Below are 26,573 nucleotides of genomic sequence, written 5' to 3'. Positions count from 1 at the left end.
CAGGAGAAACCAACATGTTTACATTTATTTGTGTATCTTTCTCTAGTTACGAAGCATTCGGTGGTACAGGAGAAACCAACATGTTTACATTTATTTGTGTATCTTTCTCTAGGTACGAAGCATTCGGTGGTACAGGAGAAACCAACATGTTTACATTTATTTGTGTATCTTTCTCTAGTTACGAAGCATTCGGTGGTACAGGAGAAACCAACATGTTTACATTTATTTATTTGTTTATCTTTCTCTAGGTACGAAGCATTCGGTGGCACAGGAGAAGATGTGCAGACCTCAGTCGCCTTTCAACCTGGACAGCGCGTCACACTAGCCTAATGACACGCTAGCCTGTCTGTTGGCGTTAGCTTTGTTGGATTACAACTTAACAATGTAAATCAAAGATCTTAATATTTAATTTAATGTTTCCTATTGTTTTTTTAAATGATTATGAATTGAATTCACTTGAATGTATCTTGTAATAAAATGTACATGATTATGTAAAATAAAATCTAATCTACTTTTTGGTGAAGATTCATCAAGATTCATTCAACCGTTTTATTATTTGTTCTCTTTATAATGCAACATGTTTACATTTATTTGTGTATCTTTCTCTAGGTACGAAGCATTCGGTGGTACAGGAGAAACCAACATGTTTACATTTATTTATTTATTTGTGTATCTTTCTCTAGGTACGAAGCATTCGGTGGTACAGCAGAAACCAACATGTTTACATTTATTTGTGTATCTTTCTCTAGGTACGAAGCATTCGGTGGTACAGGAGAAACCAACATGTTTACATTTATTTGTGTATCTTTCTCTAGTTACGAAGCATTCGGTGGTACAGGAGAAACCAACATGTTTACATTTATTTGTGTATCTTTCTCTAGGTACGAAGCATTCGGTGGTACAGGAGAAACCAACATGTTTACATTTATTTGTGTATCTTTCTCTAGTTACGAAGCATTCGGTGGTACAGGAGAAACCAACATGTTTACATTTATTTGTGTATCTTTCTCTAGGTACGAAGCATTCGGTGGTACAGGAGAAACCAACATGTTTACATTTATTTGTGTATCTTTCTCTAGTTACGAAGCATTCGGTGGTACAGGAGAAACCAACATGTTTACATTTATTTATTTGTTTATCTTTCTCTAGGTACGAAGCATTCGGTGGCACAGGAGAAGATGTGCAGACCTCAGTCGCCTTTCAACCTGGACAGCGCGTCACACTAGCCTAATGACACGCTAGCCTGTCTGTTGGCGTTAGCTTTGTTGGATTACAACTTAACAATGTAAATCAAAGATCTTAATATTTAATTTAATGTTTCCTATTGTTTTTTTAAATGATTATGAATTGAATTCACTTGAATGTATCTTGTAATAAAATGTACATGATTATGTAAAATAAAATCTAATCTACTTTTTGGTGAAGATTCATCAAGATTCATTCAACCGTTTTATTATTTGTTCTCTTTATAATGCACCTACTACTATGGACTTGAATGTATTACTGTATTGAAATCGGGAGCTGAATGATTGATTGATGAAGACAATTACACATGTAACATACAAAGCCAGAGAGCGTAGCTCCATTGTGGGCCTATTGTAAATTACAGTAAGTATGCGTACACGCTATGGAGCGTGTCTTAAACGTCGTCCCTTATAGAAATCCTCTTTTGCTTTGGCATTTAAACTGTTCACCAGACACAGTTTAATTCACCCTCTGAAAAAAAATCATTAACATGGTGAATCACATCTTGATCAAGATGTGGTGAATCACAGCACTAAGGTATTATTAATGACATAGTAAAATGTTGAAAATGAGTGGTATTCCCCTTTAATGATGAATTTGTTGTGGAAATGGCTAACACCTCTGTATCTGCTGTAGTCTATCTACATTTTTAGGAGGAACACAGTTTTAAAGAGGAAACATGTCGTCCTCTTTCTTATTTTGAAATGAATTAACAAAGCTAAGATCGGGCCATAACCGGAGACTAGTTATTAAATAGACCCACGACACAACAGCATTAAAAACATCCAGCATGTACGAGGTCGGCCAATCAGCGGCAGTAACTATAGACGTGCAGGCCAGCTAGCCAGTCGCGGTTCGGGAGGCGGCCAGGCGGGACATGGGAAGTCAAGGAGGAGACTAGAATTTCAGAGAAGCCAACACTAACGGCAACGCTGCTTCGCAAGTTCGCACACGTTTCCGCGGTCTCCTACGGCAACTTTATGCATCTTTGAAACATCTCATCAACTCTCAAGTGACCCCGCGGGTCTCACTGGTAAAGCTGCGTCCTATCATTCCTATGGAGAGTGGAATATAACCTGGAAGGGACCCTATAGTTTTAATACCACCGTCCAAAGTTCAGAAAAGGTAACCGAGGGATTAATGTTAATCATGTCTTAAAGAAATCATGTTTTGAAAACTACATTGTATCTGTAAAATCATGCAAAGTATAAATTAAATAACCTAAACGAAGAACAATTACATTTCACTTTCCAACACTATGTCGCAATCCTTCCCCTAGACTATGTGTGTGTGTGTGTGTGTGTGTGTGTGTGTGTGTGCGCGCGCGTGTGCGCGTGCGCACGCAGGCTGGGTGTGGTCAGAAATATAAAGCAGCTCCTTCCCGATTGTTTCTCTTCTCTCCTCAACCATAGAGACTAATACTTGCACAGGTGAGTTTATACTGATCAATAGTAGCCCATAGTGAATTTCCACAAATACAAAAAAGAGAATGTAAAATCTACATAAGGTCTTAACTACCTAATTCTGAGACAAATGTACAGTTTTTCTGTTTCATTTTTTCATGAGGCATTGAGGGAGATGGCTATAGTGACATAACAAGAACATTTATGGAACATTAAAGGTATATTCAGTGATTTCACTTAATTCAAATATCACTTATGTTTTGTTTTGTTGTGATAATCCTCCCTACTATAGAGTGTGCTGACCATATAAGGAGTTCCTCCTTGTCCCCAGTTAACCCCTGGGGGTAAAAAAACCCTTAGGTTTCGTTTTTGGCTAGGTGGCCCAGCCTTCATCCAATCAGGATAGAGAGGGGCCTTCCACCAATCATGATCGAGCAGGGTGCATGGGCCTTGGTGTGCGTGCTGTTGGCCTGTCGCATGTCCCCACTGTAGTGCGTGCATGTGCACTTTGTGCACATGTACAGTTTTTCTGTTTCATTTTTTCATGAGGCATTGAGGGAGATGGGTAGTGACATAAGAACATTTATGGAACATTAATGCTCAATTAAATGAGTTAGGTGAAATTGGGCACGCAAACACACACAACCCTACGTTTATTTTTATTTTTTTAAGTTTGGATTTTTGGCCTATACATATTTTGATGATCCCAAAAACAAAAATGGTCCAATGTGTGTGTGTGTGTGTGTGTGTGTGTGTGTGTGTGTGTGTGTGTGTGTGTGTGTGTGTGTGTGTGTGTGTGTGTGTGTGTGTGTGTGTGTGTGTGTGTGTGTGTGTGTGTGTGTGTGTGTGTGTGTGTGTGTGTGTGTGTCAGAAATATAAAGCAGCTCCTTCCCGATTGTTTCTCTTCTCTCCTCAACCATAGAGACTTCTACTGCACAGGTGAGTTTATACTGATCAATAGTAGCCTATACTTTAAATGCTTAGGATGAGGTATAAAGTACAGCAGCCTTGTGTTCATACAACAGAAAGATTGGGTAAGACTGACGTTATGTTCCACCCAAACTCTTCTCCCTTCTGGCTCCAAAACTATGGAATGCACTTCCCATTACAATCAGAACTGCAGCCTCACTCCCAATCTTCCGCCGTAGTCTGAAAAACCATCTTTTCAGACTCCACCAGCACCATGGCCTGTAGCACTACCCTAGCCCCTTAGATAGCACTTTTTGTAGACTTAAGGTGGCCTTACACTAGCCGATAATCGGGCATTTTTGACGCTCGTGGGGTGCCTGACCGCTCAAAGCACGATCGGGATCCTATAGTTTCATTATATCGATATTCCACTGTTACGTTCTTAGCTTACGCACGTTTCATGATAACTACTTTTTATATATGCGATGTATTGCCATGATTTTTGTTCTTGCTTAGTGTAAATCGCTTAAGAACGTCTGCTAAATGCCTAAATTGTTATGTATCTTTCAGGACCTTTCACTGCTTCGTCTCAACCATTACTCTAGTCTGGTAGGGAGGAGGGGGTCCCATGCACCATTACTCTAGTCTGGTAGGAAGGAGGGGGTCCCATGCACCATTACTCTAGTCTGGTAGGGAGGAGGGGGTCCCCAGCACCATTACTCTAGTCTGGTAGGAAGGAGGGGGTCCCATGCACCATTACTCTAGTCTGGTAGGAAGGAGGGGGTCCCATGCACCATTACTCTAGTCTGGTAGGAAGGAGGGGGTCCCATGCACCATTACTCTAGTCTGGTAGGGAGGAGGGGGTCCATTACTCTAGTCTGGTAGGGAGGAGGGGGTCCCATGCACCATTACTCTAGTCTGGTAGGGAGGAGGGGGTCCCATGCACCATTACTCTAGTCTGGTAGGGAGGAGGGGGTCCCATGCACCATTACTCTAGTCTGGTAGGGAGGAGGGGGTCCCATGCACCATTACTCTAGTCTGGTAGGGAGGAGGGGGTCCCATGCACCATTACTCTAGTCTGGTAGGGAGGAGGGGGTCCCATGCACCATTACTCTAGTCTGGTAGGGAGGAGGGGGTCCCATGCACCATTACTCTAGTCTGGTAGGGAGGAGGGGGTCCCATGCACCATTACTCTAGTCTGGTAGGGAGGAGGGGGTCCCATGCACCATTACTCTAGTCTGGTAGGGAGGAGGGGGTCCCATGCACCATTACTCTAGTCTGGTAGGGAGGAGGGGGTCCCATGCACCATTACTCTAGTCTGGTAGGGAGGAGGGGGTCCCATGCACCATTACTCTAGTCTGGTAGGGAGGAGGGGGTCCCATGCACCATTACTCTAGTCTGGTAGGGAGGAGGGGGTCCCATGCACCATTACTCTAGTCTGGTAGGGAGGAGGGGGTCCCATGCATCATTACTCTAGTCTGGTAGGGAGGAGGGGTCCCATGCACCCGAAAGATATATTTTTCTAACCTACCTTTTTATAATCCTTAAGGTTTCTAGTTAATGAATGTTGATGTTCCCCGAGTTAATTATTGTCCCATAGCCTATATGTTTTTTTTAACCATATGTTGTGTCCGTCCTGGATTTCCGGCTGTTGTAAAAATGAGACCACTTTACTGTATCTATAGCTGCATGAGACCACTGTACTTTATCTATAGCTGTATGAGACCACTGTACTTTATCTATAGCTGTATGAGACCACTGTACTTTATCTATAGCTGCATGAGACCACTGTACTGTATCTATAGCTGCATGAGACCACTGTACTTTATCTATAGCTGCATGAGACCACTGTACTTTATCTATAGCTGCATGAGACCACTGTACTTTATCTATAGCTGTATGAGACCACTGTACTTTATCTATAGCTGCATGAGACCACTGTACTGTATCTATAGCTGCATGAGACCACTGTACTTTATCTATAGCTGTATGAGACCACTGTACTTTATCTATAGCTGCATGAGACCACTGTACTTTATCTATAGCTGTATGAGACCACTGTACTTTATCTATAGCTGTATGAGACCACTGTACTTTATCTATAGCTGCATGAGACCACTGTGCTTTATCTATAGCTGCATGAGACCACTGTTCTGCATCTACTACTCCGGCCAAATTTGTTTAATAAACCCCCTAGATGACATCCATTGAGAAATGGACCTTTGCTCTCCGCGGTCAAGGAACTGCTATAAACAACCCAACTAAATATTTCAAGTGGGGAACATCAGCATTTGTGTACTATACATCTTGAAGATTGTAAAAATTTAAATGTTAGAAAAAATATATCAATAGGGTGCATGGGGGAGGAGTTGTTGTGATCCAGTTTAGGTTAATTATTATTTTGTTTCATCATGCAAAGACAAACATGAAATGGGGTGAATGGTTTCTGTCAGATGTATAGTTCAGGAGCTATGTTGGTTTAAAGTTTCTATTTTTCACAGCCTAAAATCCAGGACGGACACTGGTTAAAAAAACATATTTGGGACAATAATTAGCTCGGAGAACATCAAAATTCATAGACACCTTAAGGATTATAAAAAGGTAGGTTAAAAATATATCTTTCGGGTGCATGGGACCCCCTCCTTCCTACCAGACTAACGGCTCTGGTCTCAGCCACCACGGTGTATTTTTTGACATGTGACTGTTTTTCTCCAAAGTTGAATGTTGCCACTACTGTTGGAGCAGCCACAAACTACACAGGTCCATACCGATGTTCTGGGAATCTTGAAAAAAGCAGGTAAAAGAGTAACGTTTGAGCAGACTAACCTACCTACCTAATCATTCACTCTACCATTCAATGTAGTAGAAGACCTGCGAGTTTACACCGCATATTTGTCGTCTCCGCCTACAGGAAATACGTACCTCATCTTTTCGTGTGATAATATTGTCACCCACTCTAACCAAGAAGCCATCTGCCTGGCTGAGATTACTATTCAATCCAAAGAGAATGGATTCAGTTTTTCCCAGGTGTAAAGATAGTTTGTTATCAGCGAGCCAGGTTCAGATACTACCGAGTTCAGAGCTGAGGGCCTTTTCAACCTGCAGTTTGTTTCTGTCCGAGACTAGCAGTGCCGAGTCATCTGTGAACAGGAACAAGTTGCAGTCACAAGCTGATGTCATGTCGTTTACATATATTAGGAACAGTAAAGGCCCTAGTATAGAGACACACGGGGACTACAAATTCCACGCCCCCAAATGAGACAGCGGCCCCACTTCTGGTCCGTTAGACCAGTGTACTGCATGCCAGCCCATAGAAGTCAATTGAAATTCCACTGTAGTTAGCCTACTTTTAAAATAATACAACATGAACTGAAGACCATATTGATTTGAATAAAAATATGTTTCCAAATGTATGACGTGTCTTTGTCAACATATTTTTTTGTTTTCTCAATAGATGACTTGTTTCACATTTAATTTACCACTTGAATGAGTTACCCATAATGTTAACGGAGCAGAGCTGAGTTGACAGACTGATTACCTGTCGCTTATAAGTGACGTTCCAAGCGCCGCCGAGTTTGAAGATACATTATCCGTATTTGTGGTGCATGGTGTGAACATGCAGGCGTATATGAATTCTTTATACAAAGAAAAAATAAAACTTGTTGGATTATCAATTTGTCCATATGATTTGCCTAAAAGTAGTTGGGAAAATGACCCAACTAAATGGCCAGGAGTGACATATCCATTGTCAACTATCTAGTGGATTCTCCAGGTTTATAGATAATAAAATATCAATTAGAATCTATCTTATGTATTACAGTTTTAATACATATTACAATATATGGGGTATTTATTTATATAGCCCATATATTGCAATTTCACGGGAATTGGGAGCTTCATGCATGAAGAATAATATAATAATTTACTTTTCAAGGAAGTCAATTTCAGTCTGTGTAATCCTATATAGCAGCATATGCTCCTCAGATGATTTTGCCTGACTTCTTGATATTGTCAATCTATATCATATTCAGTAGGATAAGATTAATGGTTCACATGACGCTCGTCCTTCACGTGCGTCGTGGCGTGACTTGCCTTGTTTTGAGCGCCTGGCTAAGTTATGTGCATTTGTAAACGTTCAGATTTCAAATAGCCTATAAAGTGCTCACCCCCGGGGACACGGATGTTAGAATTTTGAATGGGCGGCTATTAACAGCCGTGCATCCCGTATTGTTCAAGAAAATGCATTTTAATCCGATCGGTGACCATTTTCTATAAAGGTTATAATAATGCATGAGTGCAATACACCTCCCAACCGATAAGGGCACGTATTGAAAGCATATAGCGAAAAGATTTGAAATTGTCCAGCCGTCGGATAAAAATGCTTTTTATTGAACAATATAAGGACTACACGGGTGCTAATAAACGTGCAAATGTATAACATCCGTAGCTCCGGGGAAGAGCACTTTATATTTGAAATCTGAACGCTTATGTAGCCTACACTTAAACGTTGTAAATGTAGCAAGGCACTAAAGACAGGGTGAAGTTGCGTCATGACTGACTATCATAAGTTTCAAGGCTATTTTCACTGTGACATAAGTCTGGGTTTTTTTTCTTTGTTGTTTTTACAAAGAGGAACGCAGCACACTTTAGGCATGATGAAGACCGGCCGTTTAACCGTTTACAACGCTGGACTCTGTCACGCTCGTCGTGGTCGCTCGATCCGTCGCTGGGGAATGCCGCATCTAGCGGTATTTATAAGGATTAATGCGTGACGTACAAATCATACGTCAGGGAAACTTCAATATATCCGATGCTAGCAGTCTTTACAATCTTATGGAGTATATTATAGTACATTGTGGGTTGTATATTGAGATGGCAGGTATATGACATTAAAAAGGACAAATAAAACATATGGGACACATTATTCGAACACAAAATAAATCGCTACAGCCTCAGTAATGAACCAGTGAAATAAGGGTATTTTATGATGCCTCTCATAGGGATTGCATTGGCAGCTGCAGTACACAGTTGAAACGGACCAGAAGTGGGGACGCTGTCTCATTTGGGGGCGTGGAATTTGTAGTCCCCGTGTGTCTCTATGCTTCCTTGTGGAACGCCATGGCTCACTGGGTAGGATTGCATGCAGCCCACTGATGTGCTATCAAAACCAATTGCTTTTAGCTTGGTAACCAGTATAGAGTGGTTCACGGTGTTAAAAGCCTTTTGGAGGTCCAGCATGACCATGCCACAGTATTTGCCAGCATCCACCTCGTGTTTGATATGGTCACTCAAATAGAGGAGGCATGTGTCAGTGGTGTGGGATGTTCTGAAGCCAGATTGGAATTTGTACATTATTTTTGTACAAATTACTTTTCATCCTGTTCATAGACTATTTGTATTATTATTTATATCACTTTCGAGATGGAGCTAAGAATAGAAATAGGGCGGTAGTTGCCGGAGTCTAATTCGCTCCCTTTCTTGTGCAGGGGGGTTACTTTGGCCAATTTGAAATCTTGGGGGAGCTGTCCCTGTTTGATGGAGGTTTATGTGATGATTGGAGCTATAGAGATGGCTGAGTCTCTGGGAAATGTGGAGGGAATATTGTCATGGCCAGTGGCCTTGTGGGGTTGAAGGGCACTCAGTCTTTTAAGTACCTCCTCAGTTGTTACCACTGCCAGTTTAAAATCATCTTTACAAACACCTAGGTTTTTGTAGAAGGCTTTGATGTACAACAAACGCCCAGAGTGGGAGGGCAGTTTGTTAACCAGCGTTGTTAATGTTATGCTTAAAATATTTACTCATTAATAACCAGTAAGACGCCCAATAATATCTACTGTACTATTTGAAATTGTTCTATTCTAGTACAGTAACTACTGTACCACATTCTATAGCCTAAGGCACCATTAGTTTAGTGGAAATCAAAATGTATCAAAACCTCAGTGTTAATTATTTCTATCTATCTATCTATCTATCTATCTATCTATCTATCTATCTATCTATCTATCTATCTATCTATCTATCTATCTATCTATCTATCTATCTATCTATCTATCTATCTATCTATATTTCAATTCAATTTCAAAATGTAGTTCTTGGAAATGTTATGATGGGCTCAACATTCGGATAGACTTGTGTCTCTCCTACACTGTCTGTCTCTCAGCTGTCCTACTGTCTGTCTCTCCTACACTGTCTGTATCTCAGCTGTCCTACTGTCTGTCTCTCCTACACAGTCTCCCTCTCAGCTGTCCTACTGTCTGTCTCTCCTACACTGTCTCCCTCTCAGCTGTCCTGTCTGTCTCTCCTACACGGTCTCCCTATCAGCTGTCCTGCTGTATGTCTCTCCTACACTGTCTCCCTCTCAGCTGTCCTGCTGTCTGTCTCTCCTACACTGTCTCCATCTCAGCTGTCCTGCTGTCTGTCTCTCCTACACTGTCTCCCTCTCAGCTGTCTGCTGTCTGTCTCTCCTACACTGTCTCCCTCTCAGCTGTCCTACTGTCTGTCTCTCCTACACTGTCTCCCTCTCAGCTGTCCTGCTGACTGTCTCCCTCTCAGCTGTCCTACTGTCTGTCTCTCCTACACTGTCTCCCTCTCAGCTGTCCTACTGTCTGTCTCTCCTACACTGTCTCCCTCTCAGCTGTCCTGCTGTCTGTCTCTCCTACACTGTCTCCATCTCAGCTGTCCTACTGTCTGTCTCTCCTACACTGTCTCCCTCTCAGCTGTCCTACTGTCTGTCTCTCCTACACTGTCTCCCTCTCAGCTGTCCTGTCTGTCTCTCCTACACTGTCTCCCTCTCAGCTGTCCTACTGTCTGTCTCTCCTACACTGTCTCCCTCTCAGCTGTCCTACTGTCTGTCTCTCCTGCACTGTCTCCCTCTCAGCTGTCCTACTGTCTGTCTCTCCTACACTGTCTGTCTTTCAGCTGTCCTACTGTCTGTCTCTCCTACACTGTCTGTCTCAGCTGTCCTACTCTCTGTCTCTCCTACACTGTCTCCCTCAGCTGTCCTACTGTCTGTCTCTCCTACATAGGATAAAGGATATACTTAACTATGTCAAATTGGAAAGAATCAGATGCTTGCTGGGTGGCTCCCTGAAAGAATTCAGTAAGATTATATATTTTTTGTTTCCTACTATCATTTTATTTTTTTTGTTTCCATTATTTTTTGTCTTGTCTCGTCTTTTTGATTTGACTTGATTTTTGTGTCTACAGTATTTGAATTTGAAAGTCTTGCTTATTATTGTTAAATGTTGTCATAGTGTCTTGATCACTTTCACTGTCTCATGTCCTTTTTGTAAACCTTAAATGTACAGATTGTGACAAAGAACAAAACACTGTAGGCCTAATTCCTATTGAGGCCTATATACTTTGAATAGTCCCGACTCATACAAATTGATCAGGCTTGCGACAGATCACAGACAGGGCTATTAACTTGGATATTCATCCAATATTCAAAAATGTATTTACCAAAACCTACTTACAGTAAGTTGATTTAAAATGTATTTGTGTGTACTCATGCTCCGGACAAGTGACTTTTTTGCCCGGACAAGTGAATGGGAGATTTACTTCAGTGCCTCAAAAGGTTAATGTCAAGCCCTTTGTATTTCTGTACAGTACAGTTTCAACTTTGTCTTCCTCCCCCCTCTTCTCTTAGGTGTTTAAAGTTCGCCATCTAGTGGACAATTTGTGGAATCTCAAACTGTAAAAACAACAGGTAGGCCTATGTTTATTTACAACAGTGATCAAACCAAGCTAATATAACTGAAGACCCGTGTTGAGCATGTTGTTGTTGGCTAAGGCTTCACTCACACCTGCACAACAGGTTGTTGTATATCTGATGCATGAGACTTGTTGACTGTTGCAAGCTCGCAATTCATTTCCAATAGGAGTCACGTGGTTTGAAGAGACAAACGTGTTGTATGAGGGGGAGGGGGGGCAGTCGAAACACAGCCGAAAACCATACAACAGCATCAAACAAAAATGTTGTGTCAAACCATGTGACTTCCATTGGAAATGCATTGGGGCGGCCATGACACTTACAACTTGTTTACATCTACCATGCAACATTGTTGTATGCTAGATGTATAGGTGTGAGTGAGCTCACTCACTCATACCTAGCTGATGTACAATCTCACAGAGGTTTATGAGGTTAAATGTCATTTAAGAGGTTATTGTGTATTCCATGAAAAAGCTTGTGTTCAGTCTCTTCACACCCAACGCTTAGTTTAAGAGAATGAAGCTGAGATGTTGACACCCTGCTCTGTTTGTACCAGGAATCAACCATGGCCGCATATAAACCTCATGTGTATCAAACTCTGAAGAAGTTGGATATAGACGAGCTCAGGACTTTCAAGTTTTTTCTGCGATGCCGTTCTATTCTTGAAGGCCTCGATCCAATACCAAGGAGCAGTCTGCAGACAACGGACTTGCGTGTGATCGGCGGTATGATCAACACATATTACGGTGATAATGCAGATCAGATCATGGTGAATGTTCTGCAGAAGATGAACAGGAAGGATCTACTGGAGAGGTTTTTAAAAATACCCAAAATATATCAGGTATGTGATGTGCACGGTGAAGAGAAACTGAACACAATGGCTATTGTGTCTGAAAGCAGTCACTAGTTCAGTAAACACACACATTGATGTACATGCACATGGTTTCATACACAGACACTTGATGACAATGATTTAAGTCACTGTTTCCCAAACTGGGTTGGGACCCATATATGGGTCGCGAGTAAATACCCCTTTATTGTACATACTTTCAACAGATCTTCAAATACATTCGCATATTATTCACAAGTTAAAAAATAATAAACATAGGCCTACATGAATATGTGTTTAGAGCGTCGTAGTATTTGTTCGGCCCAACAAATTGTGTTTATTGCCATGATTTGTCAGGAGCAGAGTTGGCTTTGTCTGAGGCTTAAAGGTCTTTAAATAAATACTTTCTGAAACGTTTATGGGAAAGATGGGACTGCGACGCTCTATATGGCTTTGTTTTCACTGACCTGTTGGTCTACTCTATATGCACATACATTCAATTAATATAAATACTTTAGAACCATACATGTATAAATTAATACTAAAGGTCTCATATAATTTTTCTTCTTTTTTATTTAAAAAAAAAAGTTGTATGACCTCAATTACACCCCCAAAAAACTGAACTTTGAACATTCAGTAGATTTTCTGTGGTCTGGAGTTTTCTCTGGGGTTTGGAAGCCTTTTGAGCTGCAATGAAAACAGGCAAAACAGTGCCATCTGCTGGCAAATCCCATTGACATATATGGGATTTGCAGGCTGTGACATCACAAATCAGAGCACTTGTTTGAGCCAGAAAACCCCAGATCACAGGAAATCTACTGAATGTTAAAAGTTCAGGTTTGCAATTGAGCTCAGAAAACCTAAAAAAAATTACAAACTACTTTTATGTCACAATCCCTTTAAAAGGAACCCTGGCTAATAAGACAAATATGCCTTAAAACATTATACTTGCCCTCTACAACAAAAATAAAAACATCTTAATTATTTTATTTCTTTCATAAAAAGAGAATCCTTCACTCAATAGTAACTGCTGCCGTCACAAGTTGATGATGTCATATGCCCATATGGTCTAGCCCTATGGAATGTATGGAATGCATATGCTAATAAAAACAACTTAATACTTCCTGAGGTTAATATGAACATCTAAGCAATATTTTAAATCCTTTTTATTAGCACGTGCATTCCATAAATTCCATAGGGCTGGACCACACATGGACAGATGACATCATCAACTTGCGACGCGAGCAACTCCTATTGAGTGAAAGATTCTCTATTTAAGAAAGAAATAAAATATTTAAAGTGTTTTTATTTTTAAATTTTAATTATAGAGGACAAGTATAATGTTTTGAAGCATATTTATCTTATTAGCCATTGTTCCTTTTAAGATAATGAAGCTGAGCTGTTAAGATGCATTTATTCCAGAATCCAATCACAGACACATCAGAGGAACGTATCTTGAATACTCTGCGTGGGATGACAATCAAAATGTTTGTGGAGTTCAACGACATTTGCCGTGGCACCATTGGATTGCCATGGAGCCAGCTGGATAAAGCAATCAGGATAGACACTGCCGAAGTGATAATAGACAAATACACAGCAGAGGGAGCAGAGCAGTTTATGAAGAGGCTTTGTCAGCAGATCCACTGGCCACTGGACGGCTGTCTAGACGAACTCGAAGGTAGGCAATTATTTTACATTTTATTTAACCAGTAAAATCCACATTGCAAGTGTGAAAAGACAATAACAGGGACAGACATATAACATTCGTAAACACAGTACCCTCTGCCGAAGAAGCTCAAAGAGAAACAGGAATGTCTAATAGTGACCAATAAAAGGCTAATATAAAAACTAAGCAACACAATTAGCTAATAAACGAAAGAAAAAAAAACTAGAGAAACAACATTTGCTATATGTCAAAGCAGGAGCAGTGTCTGTAAAGTGTGCCCATGGCAATCCTTTTAAAACTCACTAGGGGAATCACAGAAGCCAGGTTGAGTCTGGTGACTCTGGTCTGTAGATCATTCCATGACCGGGGTCCAAAAAACGCATGCCCCCCCCCCCCCCCCCCCCCCCCCCTCCAACCTCAGATTTAGTTGTGGGCACGATATATATATATATATATATATATACGCCAAGCTTTTGATCTGAGGTTGAGGGAGTTTTCGAATTTAGATAAAATGTAAGGTGGGAAATTCCCGAGAATGGCGTTGTAAGTGAGAGCATACCAATGTAGCAACCTGTGAGAAATTAAACATTGAAGTTTATCACAAGATATTTATACAAATCAACCCATTCAATGGATACTTGATCCAGAGTGGTGATGTTTGAGGGGACATTGGAGAATTAATGCTATTTAAACAATAATGCTATTACCTCTCCTGTGGGAAATTCAATGTCAAGTGGGACATAACATGACAAAACAGAAATCTTCTGACGTGGGGGAGGGGGGTTTATCATTAATAACGCGGTCATATTATAATCGGGGACTAGACTATATATTTCTCTGCTGTCGGGAGGAAACCTCATAACTCCAAAATGTTCATTTTTCAGGAAATTAAAAATATACATTTGTCAGGAAATTAAAGGAGAATTCCATGCTAGAAGGCTTTCTTACCTTTATTTGTAGTTGTTACGTCCCCACTCCCCACCAAAGAGGTCCAGGTGTTATTTTGTGCAGAAGCGCATTATTGGCTATTTCCCCTACCATAAGCCCTCAATGAATTGAATTGAATAGAATGGGGCATTGGGGTGTTGTGCTAATTCCCTTATTTCCATCGTGCAAAAATAAATAAAAATGTATATATCCTCTCTTCATAATGTAAATTGTATCCCAAGCGGCACACTTTACTACTATATCTATATATATATATATATATATATATATATATATATATATATATATATAAAATATACTGCGTGTGTGCGTGCGTGTAACTGCCAAATTCAGAATTTCCATGACTACCATCAACAGGACCCAAAGAGAAGAAAAGAGATGACCTTGGTGCTAGTACATCAACAACACCACATGACCCTGGTGCTAGTACATCAACAACACCACGGAAATGGTTCCCAGTCAGTAAAAGATGGAGGCCTCAGTTAGAGAAGCTTGTAAACATGGATGACAGTCAAGTTAAAGAAGTTGAGAGTCTTGTGTTTGGGAAAGGTACAGAATTCCGCATAGGAGAGGGAAGTCATGGAGTTGAGGTCTTCTTGGGGTTAAGAAATGATGGCACTGAAGTTGCAGTTAAGAGAATGTCTAAAACCCACAACCTGTACGACCTGAAGAATGATGAACTATATCTACGTCTTCTTCTTGATGATCCTTCGATTGTACGATATGTTGACTTTGTAGAGGATAAGGACTATGGGTACCTTGCTCTTCAGTTATGTGAACGCACACTGGACGAATACATCACTGAACTTCCAGAACAGGGGAGGAAACCGATTGCAAAACAGTTCCTCAATAGCTTAAGAATTCTTCATGGTCAGGATAGTATAATTCTCCACCGGGACATCAAGCCTCAAAATGTCTTGATTGGTAAGGAAACAAGCGAATATCAGAAATATAAGCAACTATGTTTAATTTATTTGGCCTAATCTAATCACATTGATATACCGACTTTCCCCGCAGATATTCAAGGAAAGGCAAGATTGGCAGATTTTGGAATAAGCCGACGAATAGACGAAGGCCAAACAACCCGTCACACCGGAGTTGTAGGAACACCATGCTGGATGGCAAAGGAGACTTTGAATAAAAGTGGAGTGAAAAATCGTCATGGTTATAAAACAAGCACCGATATCCAGGTTAGTTTTTTAATCTGAGTGAGTGAGAACAATTTATATAATGAGAACAAAGATCAACCAGATCAAAATGTTCGTACTCATTTTCATGCTCATTCCTAAGGTGGCTGGGATGTTGACATATTACATCCTTTCTGGAGGACACCATCCATTTCTAAAGGACACCAAGAATGGAGAAACCTGGGAATGTCAACAAAACATTTCCGAATGCAACTACTATCTGAAACATGTTGAACTTGATGATGATATGGTTGCCGAGGATCTGGTTGAGTGGATGATCAAGGGAGAACCAAAGGAGAGACCTAGCGTGAAGAAATGCTTGGCTCATCCGTTCTTTTGGCCAAACACATGGTACGATAGAAAGGTTTTTGTTTGTTCCACACGCTATTCATTCATTGGTCTATAAACACTATTTCAGCACATTGTTAATCTGTATGATCAGTACAATATATATATATATATATATATATTACCAATATGTTTGAAGAAAATGAGAATCAGAATTTACTTTATCGTCACATTGCGGGCTTACATGTGTAAAGATGTAGCTTATTCAAAATTAGATTTTGCGTAAGCTACATCTTTTTTCATTGGTACTTTGACATAATAACACAGGTCAGAAACTGCACAGGGAAAAAAATTATCCACATCCACAGGGAAAGTAAAGTTTGCACACAGAGGAACATATCAACTTATGGAGTAGATTCATGTTTTCACTATTTTCTTCCCAGGAGAACGGAGTACTTGAGAAGGATTGGAAATGAAAAGGAAGTTGAGAAATACCTAAAAGCTGAAGAGGACGAGAACAAGGCCAAGAATGAGGAGGAGAAGGCACTCATCAGGTCATTGAGAGTCTTCATCCCTGCATTAGACCAGTATGCTGAGCAGGGACAGTTCAACGCATGGAAACAAAAGGTTAGTTATTGATAATATGAAAAAGCAGTAAAACTACACCTTTTATTTTTTTCTCTTTATTTGATCTCTATTTGTTTGTGACATACAAATAGGCCTTTACAAAGGCACTACAGAATAATTCCAGGCTCACGTCCATCTTTGTTCTCAAGTCCATGTGATTGTACTGTGTGTTTTTGAGGGGTGCTAGCCCCTCCAACATCTGGCTTTCGGGAAATTACATCATATGGCACCCAAGTCTATGGACTTTTTAATGTTGGTTTTGAGCTCTTTTACCCTGGTAATGTTTGTGTAGAGCTCTTTAACCCATTTTGACCTGAGATCAGATTCTAAAAATGTCTTCTACATCCGGACAGTTTTCTGAAAAAGCTATGTTTCTATGTCGGTGGTTCTTCGATTTTTCAAAAATAGCAGACCTACAAGCTCGTAGCGCGCCACTCGGTGGCGCGCTATGAGCTTGTAGATCTGCTATTTTTCAATAGCTAAAGCATAACATAATGCTAACACCAAAAGGGGTTCCCGCCCAAAATGGGTTAAACAAAGTGGCATCCACGTCTATGGACTTTTAATGTGTTTTTAGAGCACTTTAAACAAATTGCTTCAAACAAGTGTGGTTTTTATTCCAGTTCAGAGAAGTCGATGAGGAGACCAGGAAGTTGTTTGAGGCAATGGATGAACATAACATGAAGAAAGGCCCTGATGGCAAGAAGAAGAAGTTCTACTCTGACAACTCATTTGGACTGCTGCGCTTCATACGCAACCTCCATGCACACCAGTAAGTTAATTACATCAACGCAACCTCCATGCACACTAGTAAGTTAATTACATCAACGCAACCTCCATGCACACTAGTAAGTTAATTACATCAACGCAACCTCCATGCACACTAGTAAGTTAATTACATCAACGCAACCTCCATGCACACTAGTAAGTTGAATTACATCAACACAAACACAACCTCAATGCGTGATATGATTTTAATTTAATTGATTGTGATATCACTATAGTTGTGAATGGTGTTGAATGCTCACTGCTTTGTGTTCACAGTGCAGAGGCTGCAGCTCGTATCAACCTGATGGAGATGTTTCCTGCTCTGTTTGGGTACGTTTACAAGTTTGCCAAAGAACAAGATCCAGACTGGAACTCCAGGCCCGCCCTGAGGGACATGTTTGAGTTCTGTTTCAGATGTGCGTTTACTTCCTGAAGTAGAAGATATCAGCACCAGTGCTGCCTAGTCCACAAGCCATTGAGAGTCATGTTCCATTCCACCGGTGTAAGAATCAGGACTAAATTACTCAAAGTGCCCTTTTTAATCTATATAAATGTATATACTTTTATTGCAATGCATTCATAAAATGAGCTTTGCCGGGGAGCCTATCTCCTGTTCATGCAGCAGGATGCAGCTTCATGTACAAGTGGACATGGACATGACCCTAGTATGTCCCCATTCCAACCCTTGATGCTGAGTGCCAAGCAGCGAGACATTGGGTGGGTCCTCCCAGTCTCAGGGTAGACACAAATACCCTATTGTGCTGAATAAGACAGTTTTTTTTCTCCAATGGAAATATCCTAAATAACGGGGTCGTATTATAATCGGGGACTAGACTATTTGGTCTTCAATGTTCTTTTTCCACAAATGAGTCTTGAAAAAATGGGGGTCGTCTTACAATCAGAGTCATCTTAAATTTGGCACAATATGGTAATATATATATAACCCCACCGGAAATCCCCTCCCATCCACTTGCATGGAGTTGCTCACCCAGCGCATAGTCCCTTTTCACCCCTTATCCGGGTTGGAAATGTGATGGGTGTGGCCTATTTGAGTCCTCTTCACATTTCATTTTTCATTTCATTTTCATTTTATTTCGCACATAGTGTAACACAATACAGTACAAATCATAATAGATAACAATTAATATCTTTCATAATTAATTTGTCTTTCATACAGTATCTGATACACCTATGACGAAAAGGAGCAGGAAGAAGAATAAATTCTTATAAATACCTGACCCCTTTTCACTTCAAAGTTTAGTTTACTTTATTGATTGGCGCATACACATCTAAACAAAACAAAACAAAAAAACAAAAAACAAAAACAAAACAAAAGAGTAAAACAAAACAAGCAAGAATTGTATTCATGAACGCTGGGCTCGAGTCCTGAACGAGCACCGCACCCCCGCTATAGAGTACGAACTTGGTTGTATTGTATCGGTTGTTAACACATTCCGTCCGTACGATGTGTGGAAACGTCATAGCTAATCCAACCGACGGATTGCGACGATGTGTACACACGTCCTATAGCGCTTTTTCATTGATATCAAACGGAAAAAATATATTCTGATTTTTTTTTTCTTTTGTTTTTGGGTTGGCCTATCTTTCTGCAATGTATTCCTTGCTTTTCGCGCATGAGCTGCCATTCACTTCCCTGTTTACGGCTCAGAAATAAAGGCTCGCCGTGCGTAATCTAGGGAGCTCTCCGTGGTTTTGACCAGATGGCTATACTTCTGTCTTCATTTCTGACTTCAACATGCCTCTCGCCCGGAATATTAACGCTTCTAGAGAGACTTTATCGTAATGATCGGAAGGTAAGCAAGCAACATTATGACTCCCGGTTTTTGTACGGAACGGAAGCCCCCGGCTTTCAGAGTAAAAGCTGCCATATCTGCCCGGCACCTCGAGCTTCTATTTTGAAAGAAATCCCAGTGCTGATTGTGTTAATGTGCCTTGATATGCCTATTCCGGTGCAGAGGTATCAAGGTAAGACCTCAAGGTATATACGTCATTTTGATTGTATTTTCATTGGGAGATCACAAGGCGTTGTGAGCTTGTAGAGTGCAGGCTATAATTTGCACAATTTGTGCCTCTTTCTCTGGCAATATTTTACAATTCTGCCAATGTTTGACCATTGTTTTATTGTATATTTTGATGATTACCTTTGAAGCAGTAATGGTTTATTCTCATTTTAGATGTATTAAAAAGATCTTAAAGGGCCTTAAATTGTCACTTTAGAAATGTCCTTTAATACCACTTATACTGTATGTTGGTTTGTGTTCTGTTCAGTGAGAAAACATTGGTGTTTTAAACATTATGTTATAATTTAGCTATTGAAAAATAGCAGATCTACAAGCTCATAGCGCGCCACCGAGTGGCGAGCTATGAGCTTGTAGGTCTGCTATTTTTGAAAAATCGTGAAAATATTTATTTCAGAAAACTGGAGGATTTAGAAGATTTTTTTTTTAAATTTCGAGGTCAGGCCTAAATGGGTTAAGCATATCATCCTCCTAAAATCATTTAGCTCCAGGTCCACAGTTTGAGAACCACTGTCCTATTCCACCATCTACTCCACCTCGGGTTTTTCATTTGGCTCCAGGTCCACAGTTTGAGAACCACTGTCCTATTCCACCATCTACTCCACCTCGGGTTTTTCATTTGGCTCCAGGTCCACAGTTTGAGAACCACTGTCCTATTCCACCATCTACTCCACCTCGGGTTTTTCATTTGGCTCCAGGTCCACAGTTTGAGAACCACTGTCCTATTCCACCATCTACTCCACCTCGGGTTTTTCATTTGGCTCCAGGTCCACAGTTTGAGAACCACTGTCCTATTCCACCATCTACTCCACCTCGGGTTTTTCATTTGGCTCCAGGTCCACAGTTTGAGAACCACTGTCCTATTCCACCATCTACTCCACCTCGGGTTTTTCATTTGGCTCCAGGTCCACAGTTTGAGAACCACTGTCCTATTCCACCATCTACTCCACCTCGGGTTTTTCTGGAACTAAGAATAGAATGTCCTCATATGTATTATCTTAATACATATGAGGACATATAAGACTATATTATTTTTATATTATATTTTGATAAGACTATATTATTCCAGAGATTCTGCTGTTTATTTCTGACGTTTCTTTATTTTTGCTGATACATTTTACAATCCAGCTGTTCCTTTGATATGTTTTGATACATTTTACAATCCAGCTGTTCCTTTGATATGTTTTGATACATTTTACAATCCAGCTGTTCCTTTGATATGTTTTGATACATTTTACAATCCAGCTGTTCCTTTGATATGTTTTGATACATTTTACAATCCAGCTGTTCCTTTGATATGTTTTGATACATTTTACAATCCAGCTGTTCCTTTGATATGTTTTGATACATTTTACAATCCAGCTGTTCCTTTGATATGTTTTGATACATTGTATAACCCCCCCCCCACCCCCCGGTCCTCCACACCCCCACACCTTTAAAATAGCAACAACAAAAAAGCCACCATTACTTTTGTATTGCCACTTTACAGTTTAATCATTAACGGAAAAAGAGATTAAATTAGACCTGAAGTGAATGTATTCATTTATTTTAAAATGTATTCATTTTTTTATTAAAGATCAAAATTAGACCTATAAAGGAAATGTTTTAATTACATGCCACCATTAAACATTTCCTATCACTATAGGCTGTGTGGTTCCTAGAAAATGAATATCGTTCCCATGTCTGGGCACTACTTTTAAATGAAAAAAATATATATACCCTTCTGGACTTTGGATTTAAAGTTCTCACCACAAAATCCTGCAGTTTTTTTTGTCACAAGCCAGAAATGTATATAAAAGTGAGAAAAAAATAATCTTGTGTTGCTGTTTTTGCTTGAAAATTTAGTTATATTCATTTTGGCAACAATAATCTTTGTGTATCTCTCTCGGTAACGCAAAATCTGTCTCTAACTGTCCCAAACCTTACATACAGTATACCTAACATCTGATACAAGTATTGGTGCCTTAGTATACTCATTCATCTCGTGAATTCAGATCATGAAAGGTAGCAAATGTGTCAAAGAGAACTCTTCAATGTAACTTAAGTGATTGGCACACAGGCACAATAAAACATACACATGTGATTTATGTATTTATTTGTGGAACATACCTAGCTAGGGTTGAGCAGCTGACTGTGTGGGTGATTATAGTCTAACCTCACCAAACAGGTTATATTATCTTGGTAGTCTGTAGGCTCTATATGTGTCATTTCTTCTGACATATTTGTCAATGTTTGTCTGTCAAAGTACCACATTTGGGAATGGCTGCTCCAGCAGACTTTCAGAAATACACAAGGATTTGTCAGTAAAGTTATTACTTTACCTTTTTCCCCTCATCTGCAGTAATTTCATCATTTGTCGCCCAGTTTGTTCCAGACGGTTTAAGGCCTGCCCTTCCGCTTCCGAAAAATCCGGCCTAGGGCGCCAAATTGCTTAGGGCCGGCCCTGGGTGCAAGATGGAGCCCTAGATCTAGACTGGATCAGCAGCCTGCATCGTTTCTGTATCCGCTCTAGAGTCTAGATCTAGACTGGATCAGCAGCCTGCATCGTTTCTGTATCCGCTCTAGAGTCTAGATCTAGACTGGATCAGCAGCCTGCATGGCTTCCGTATCCGCTCTAGAGTCTAGATCTAGACTGGATCAGCAGCCTGCATCGTTTCTGTATCCGCTCTAGAGTCTAGATCTAGACTGGATCAGCAGCCTGCATGGCTTCCGTATCCGCTCTAGAGTCTAGATCTAGACTGGATCAGCAGCCTGCATCGTTTCTGTATCCGCTCTAGAGTCTAGATCTAGACTGGATCAGCAGCCTGCATGGTTTCTGTATCCGCTCTAGAGTCTAGATCTAGACTGGATCAGCAGCCTGCATGGCTTCCGTATCCGCTCTAGAGTCTAGATCTAGACTGGATCAGCAGCCTGCATCGTTTCTGTATCCGCTCTAGAGTCTAGATCTAGACTGGATCAGCAGCCTGCATGGTTTCTGTATCCGCTCTAGAGTCTAGATCTAGACTGGATCAGCAGCCTGCATGGCTTCCGTATCCGCTCTAGAGTCTAGATCTAGACTGGATCAGCAGCCTGATTATTGGGGTTAATGTAGCCTATATCTTATAAAATGTCACATCTGTCTTTTTGGAACATGGTGACATCAATGGTAGTTCATGCTGAGATCAGCTGATAGCAGGTTCTCCTAGTTTTGGAGTCCCACATTAAATCCAGTGACACCTGGTGAACACCAGTTTTGGCCCTCGTTGCCACCGAAGCCCATTATAAATAAAAGAAAGAAAATTAAATTATATTGTGCATGTCATGTGCATGTCATCACCTGCACACCGGATTAGAGCAATTTTCAAAATATGAAAAAAAAAATATATATATTATTTTCTTTTTTTTTTAAAGGCGCCCATGGCACTATAGGGCATAAGGGGGAGGCGTCATTAGTCGTCCTGTGGCACTGAGAGAGTTTATGTATAATTGTCCGCAGACCCCCCCCCCCCCCCCCCCTGCTGCCCCATCTGGCGGAGTCAGGTTACCCCCCCCCCCCCCCATCTGAAAACCAGTGGTGGGAAAGTACTCACATTTTGTACTTTAGGTAAAAGCACCGATACTTAAAGGACCACTTCACCACTTTTCAATCTATCTTCATATAATAGGTCCTCACTAATAATCATGATAAAATGGCACAATTTTTTTTCTACTCAGTCTGTGTCTCATTGGAGGGTTGTGGGCAGTTTACAAACCCGTCCACCAGTGACATCATCAATGGGGAATCCAAGCTAATAGAAACTGCAGGCTTTCTAGTCCTGAAAAGTTGCAATGCGAAAAAGGAAGCCATCGTTCTCATGATGATAAAAATCTAAACATTTTAGTAAAAAACATCTTGTTTAAAAAAGAATATGCCTAACGATGATGTCACTGGTGGATGGGTTTCCGAACTGCCCACAGCCCTCCTATGAGACACAGACTGAGTAGAAAAGAATGGTGGTATTTTATCATGATTATTAGTGAGGACCTATTATATGAAGATGGGTTGAAAAGTGGTGAAGTGGTCCTTTAACTGCAATATAGAAATACTCTGGGATACGTCTGGAATTCAAAATGTACTTGAGTAAAAGTACAAAAGTATTGGGATCAAAAAGTACAGAATGCCCCGTTTTCAAATGTATATTAATCTTTTGAAAATAGCGGTTCTTTACAAGCTCATTGTAGATTGGCTATTTTCAAATGGCCAAAGTGTATATAGTGGCTGAAGTGGTTAATGTATTGCTTTATAATAATCAAAATCTACAAAGTAACTAGTAACTAAAGCTTTCTAAGAAGTAGTATTGGAAATTGGAACCAGATGTTTAAGAATAATCTAACTCTTGAGAGTGTAAAATGAAACCAAATGGACTCGTAAGGGTCCATTTGGTTTCATTTTACACTCTCAAGAGGTAAAGATCTAATAAGGGTCCATTTGGTTTTATTTTACACTCTCAAGAGGTAAAGATCTAATAAGGGTCCATTTGGTTACCAACTCTCCATCATTTAGCTGGGGACCACCTGGAACCCCCTCAAGGACCACCGGTGGTCCCCGGACCACTGGTTGATCGCCGTCCAGGAAGTGACGTAGCTCGGCTAGGCGGAGCCTCTGGCATCACAACACGGAAGCGTGCAGTGGCAAGATTGGCAGATTTTGGAATAAGCCGACGAATAGACGAAGGCCAAACAACCCGTCACACCGGAGTTGTAGGAACACCATGCTGGATGGCAAAGGAGACTTTGAATAAAAGTGGAGTGAAAAATCATCATGGTTATAAAACAAGCACCGATATCCAGGTTAGTTTTTTAATCTGAGTGAGTGAGAACAATTTAAATAATGAGAACAAAGATCAACCAGATCAAAATGTTCGTACTCATTTTCATGCTCATTCCTAAGGTGGCTGGGATGTTGACATATTACATCCTTTCTGGAGGACACCATCCATTTCTGGAGGACACCAAGAAAGGAGAAACCTGGAAATGTCAACAAAACATTTCCGAATGCAACTACTATCTGAAACATGTTGAACTTGATGATGATATGGTTGCCAAGGATCTGGTTGAGTGGATGATCAAGGGAGAACCAAAGGAAAGACCTGAAGTGAAGAAATGCTTGGCTCATCCGTTCTTTTGGCCAAACACATGGTACGATAGAAAGGTTTTTGTTTGTTCCACACGCTATTCATTCATTGGTCTATAAACACTATTTCAGCACATTGTTAATCTGTATGATCAGTACTATATATATATATATATATATATATATATATATATATATATATATATATTACCAATATGTTTGAAGAAAATGAGAAAATGAGAATCAGAATTTACTTTATCGTCACATTGCGGGCTTACATGTGTAAAGATGTAGCTTATTCAAAATTAGATTTTGTGTAAGCTACATCTTTTTTCATTGGTACTTTGACATAATAACACAGGTCAGAAACTGCACAGGGAAAAAAATTATCCACATCCACAGGGAAAGTAAAGTTTGCACACAGAGGAACATATCAACTTATGGAGTAGATTCATGTTTTCACTATTTTCTTCCCAGGAGAACGGAGTACTTGAGAAGGATTGGAAATGAAAAGGAAGTTGAGAAATACCTAAAAGCTGAAAAGGACGAGGACAAGGCCAAGAATGAGGAGGAGAAGGCACTCATCAGGTCATTGAGAGTCCTCATCCCTGCATTAGACCAGTATGCTGAGCAGGGACAGTTCAACGCATGGAAACAAAAGGTTAGTTATTGATAATATGAAAAAGCAGTAAAACTACACCTTTATTTGTTTCTCTTTATTTGATCTCTATTTGTTTGTGACATACAAATAGGCCTTTACAAAGGCACTACAGAATAATTCCAGGCTCACGTCCATCTTTGTTCTCAAGTCCATGTGATTGTACTGTGTGTTTTTGAGGGGTGCTAGCCCCTCCAACATCTGGCTTTCGGGAAATTACATCATATGGCACCCAAGTCTATGGACTTTTTAATGTTGGTTTTGAGCTCTTTTACCCTGGTAATGTTTGTGTAGAGCTCTTTAACCCATTTTGACCTGAGATCAGATTCTAAAAATGTCTTCTACATCCTGACAGTTTTCTGAAAAAGCTATGTTTCTATGTCGGTGGTTCTTCGATTTTTCAAAAATAGCAGACCTACAAGCTCGTAGCGCGCCACTCGGTGGCGCGCTATGAGCTTGTAGATCTGCTATTTTTCAATAGCTAAAGCATAACATAATGCTAACACCAAAAGGGGTTCCCGCCCAAAATGGGTTAAACAAAGTGGCATCCACGTCTATGGACTTTTAATGTGTTTTTAGAGCACTTTAAACAAATTGCTTCAAACAAGTGTGGTTTTTATTCCAGTTCAGAGAAGTCGATGAGGAGACCAGGAAGTTGTTTGAGGCAATGGATGAACATAACATGAAGAAAGGCCCTGATGGCAAGAAGAAGAAGTTCTACTCTGACAACTCATTTGGACTGCTGCGCTTCATACGCAACCTCCATGCACACCAGTAAGTTAATTACATCAACGCAACCTCCATGCACACTAGTAAGTTAATTACATCAACGCAACCTCCATGCACACTAGTAAGTTAATTACATCAACGCAACCTCCATGCACACTAGTAAGTTAATTACATCAACGCAACCTCCATGCACACTAGTAAGTTGAATTACATCAACACAAACACAACCTCAATGCGTGATATGATTTTAATTTAATTGATTGTGATATCACTATAGTTGTGAATGGTGTTGAATGCTCACTGCTTTGTGTTCACAGTGCAGAGGCTGCAGCTCGTATCAACCTGATGGAGATGTTTCCTGCTCTGTTTGGGTACGTTTACAAGTTTGCCAAAGAACAAGAACCAGACTGGAACTCCAGGCCCGCCCTGAGGGACATGTTTGAGTTCTGTTTCAGATGTGCGTTTACTTCCTGA

General features: G+C 40.4%; 2 protein-coding genes and 1 pseudogene across 3 annotated transcripts in view; all 3 read left to right on the top strand.

Moving 5' to 3' along the window:
- LOC306938711 (peroxisomal ATPase PEX1-like) overlaps positions 1 to 451 on the top strand; it is a 75,521-nt pseudogene extending 75,070 nt beyond the window's left edge. The window contains exon 21 of the transcript XR_013792565.1: positions 249 to 451. The product of XR_013792565.1 is annotated as a peroxisomal ATPase PEX1-like (transcript). The remainder of the gene's footprint in view (positions 1 to 248) is intronic.
- A 1,663-nt stretch (positions 452 to 2,114) lies between these two features.
- Positions 2,115 to 18,014, top strand: LOC306938710 (uncharacterized protein; the record flags this gene model as incomplete). Its single annotated transcript, XM_079522977.1, has 11 exons — positions 2,115 to 2,370; positions 3,520 to 3,587; positions 6,275 to 6,354; positions 11,206 to 11,265; positions 11,825 to 12,109; positions 13,520 to 13,775; positions 15,729 to 15,901; positions 16,002 to 16,249; positions 16,630 to 16,813; positions 17,437 to 17,585; positions 17,858 to 18,014. Exons 5-11 carry the CDS (start codon positions 11,834 to 11,836, stop codon positions 18,012 to 18,014), a joined length of 1,443 nt encoding a protein of 480 aa, XP_079379103.1. The 5' UTR covers positions 2,115 to 2,370; positions 3,520 to 3,587; positions 6,275 to 6,354; positions 11,206 to 11,265; positions 11,825 to 11,833.
- A 6,312-nt stretch (positions 18,015 to 24,326) lies between these two features.
- Positions 24,327 to 26,573, top strand: LOC306938709 (2-5A-dependent ribonuclease-like; the record flags this gene model as incomplete). The annotated part of the gene is made up of 5 exons (XM_079522976.1): positions 24,327 to 24,429; positions 24,530 to 24,777; positions 25,190 to 25,373; positions 25,996 to 26,144; positions 26,417 to 26,573. Exons 1-5 carry the CDS (start codon positions 24,358 to 24,360, stop codon positions 26,571 to 26,573), a joined length of 810 nt encoding a protein of 269 aa, XP_079379102.1. The 5' UTR covers positions 24,327 to 24,357.

This window comes from Electrona antarctica (genome assembly GCF_951216825.1).
Source record: "Electrona antarctica genome assembly, chromosome: 15".
Taxonomy (NCBI): domain Eukaryota; kingdom Metazoa; phylum Chordata; class Actinopteri; order Myctophiformes; family Myctophidae; genus Electrona; species Electrona antarctica.
The sequence above is the reverse complement of the archived record's forward strand: the minus strand, read 5'-3'. Positions and strand labels throughout refer to the sequence as shown.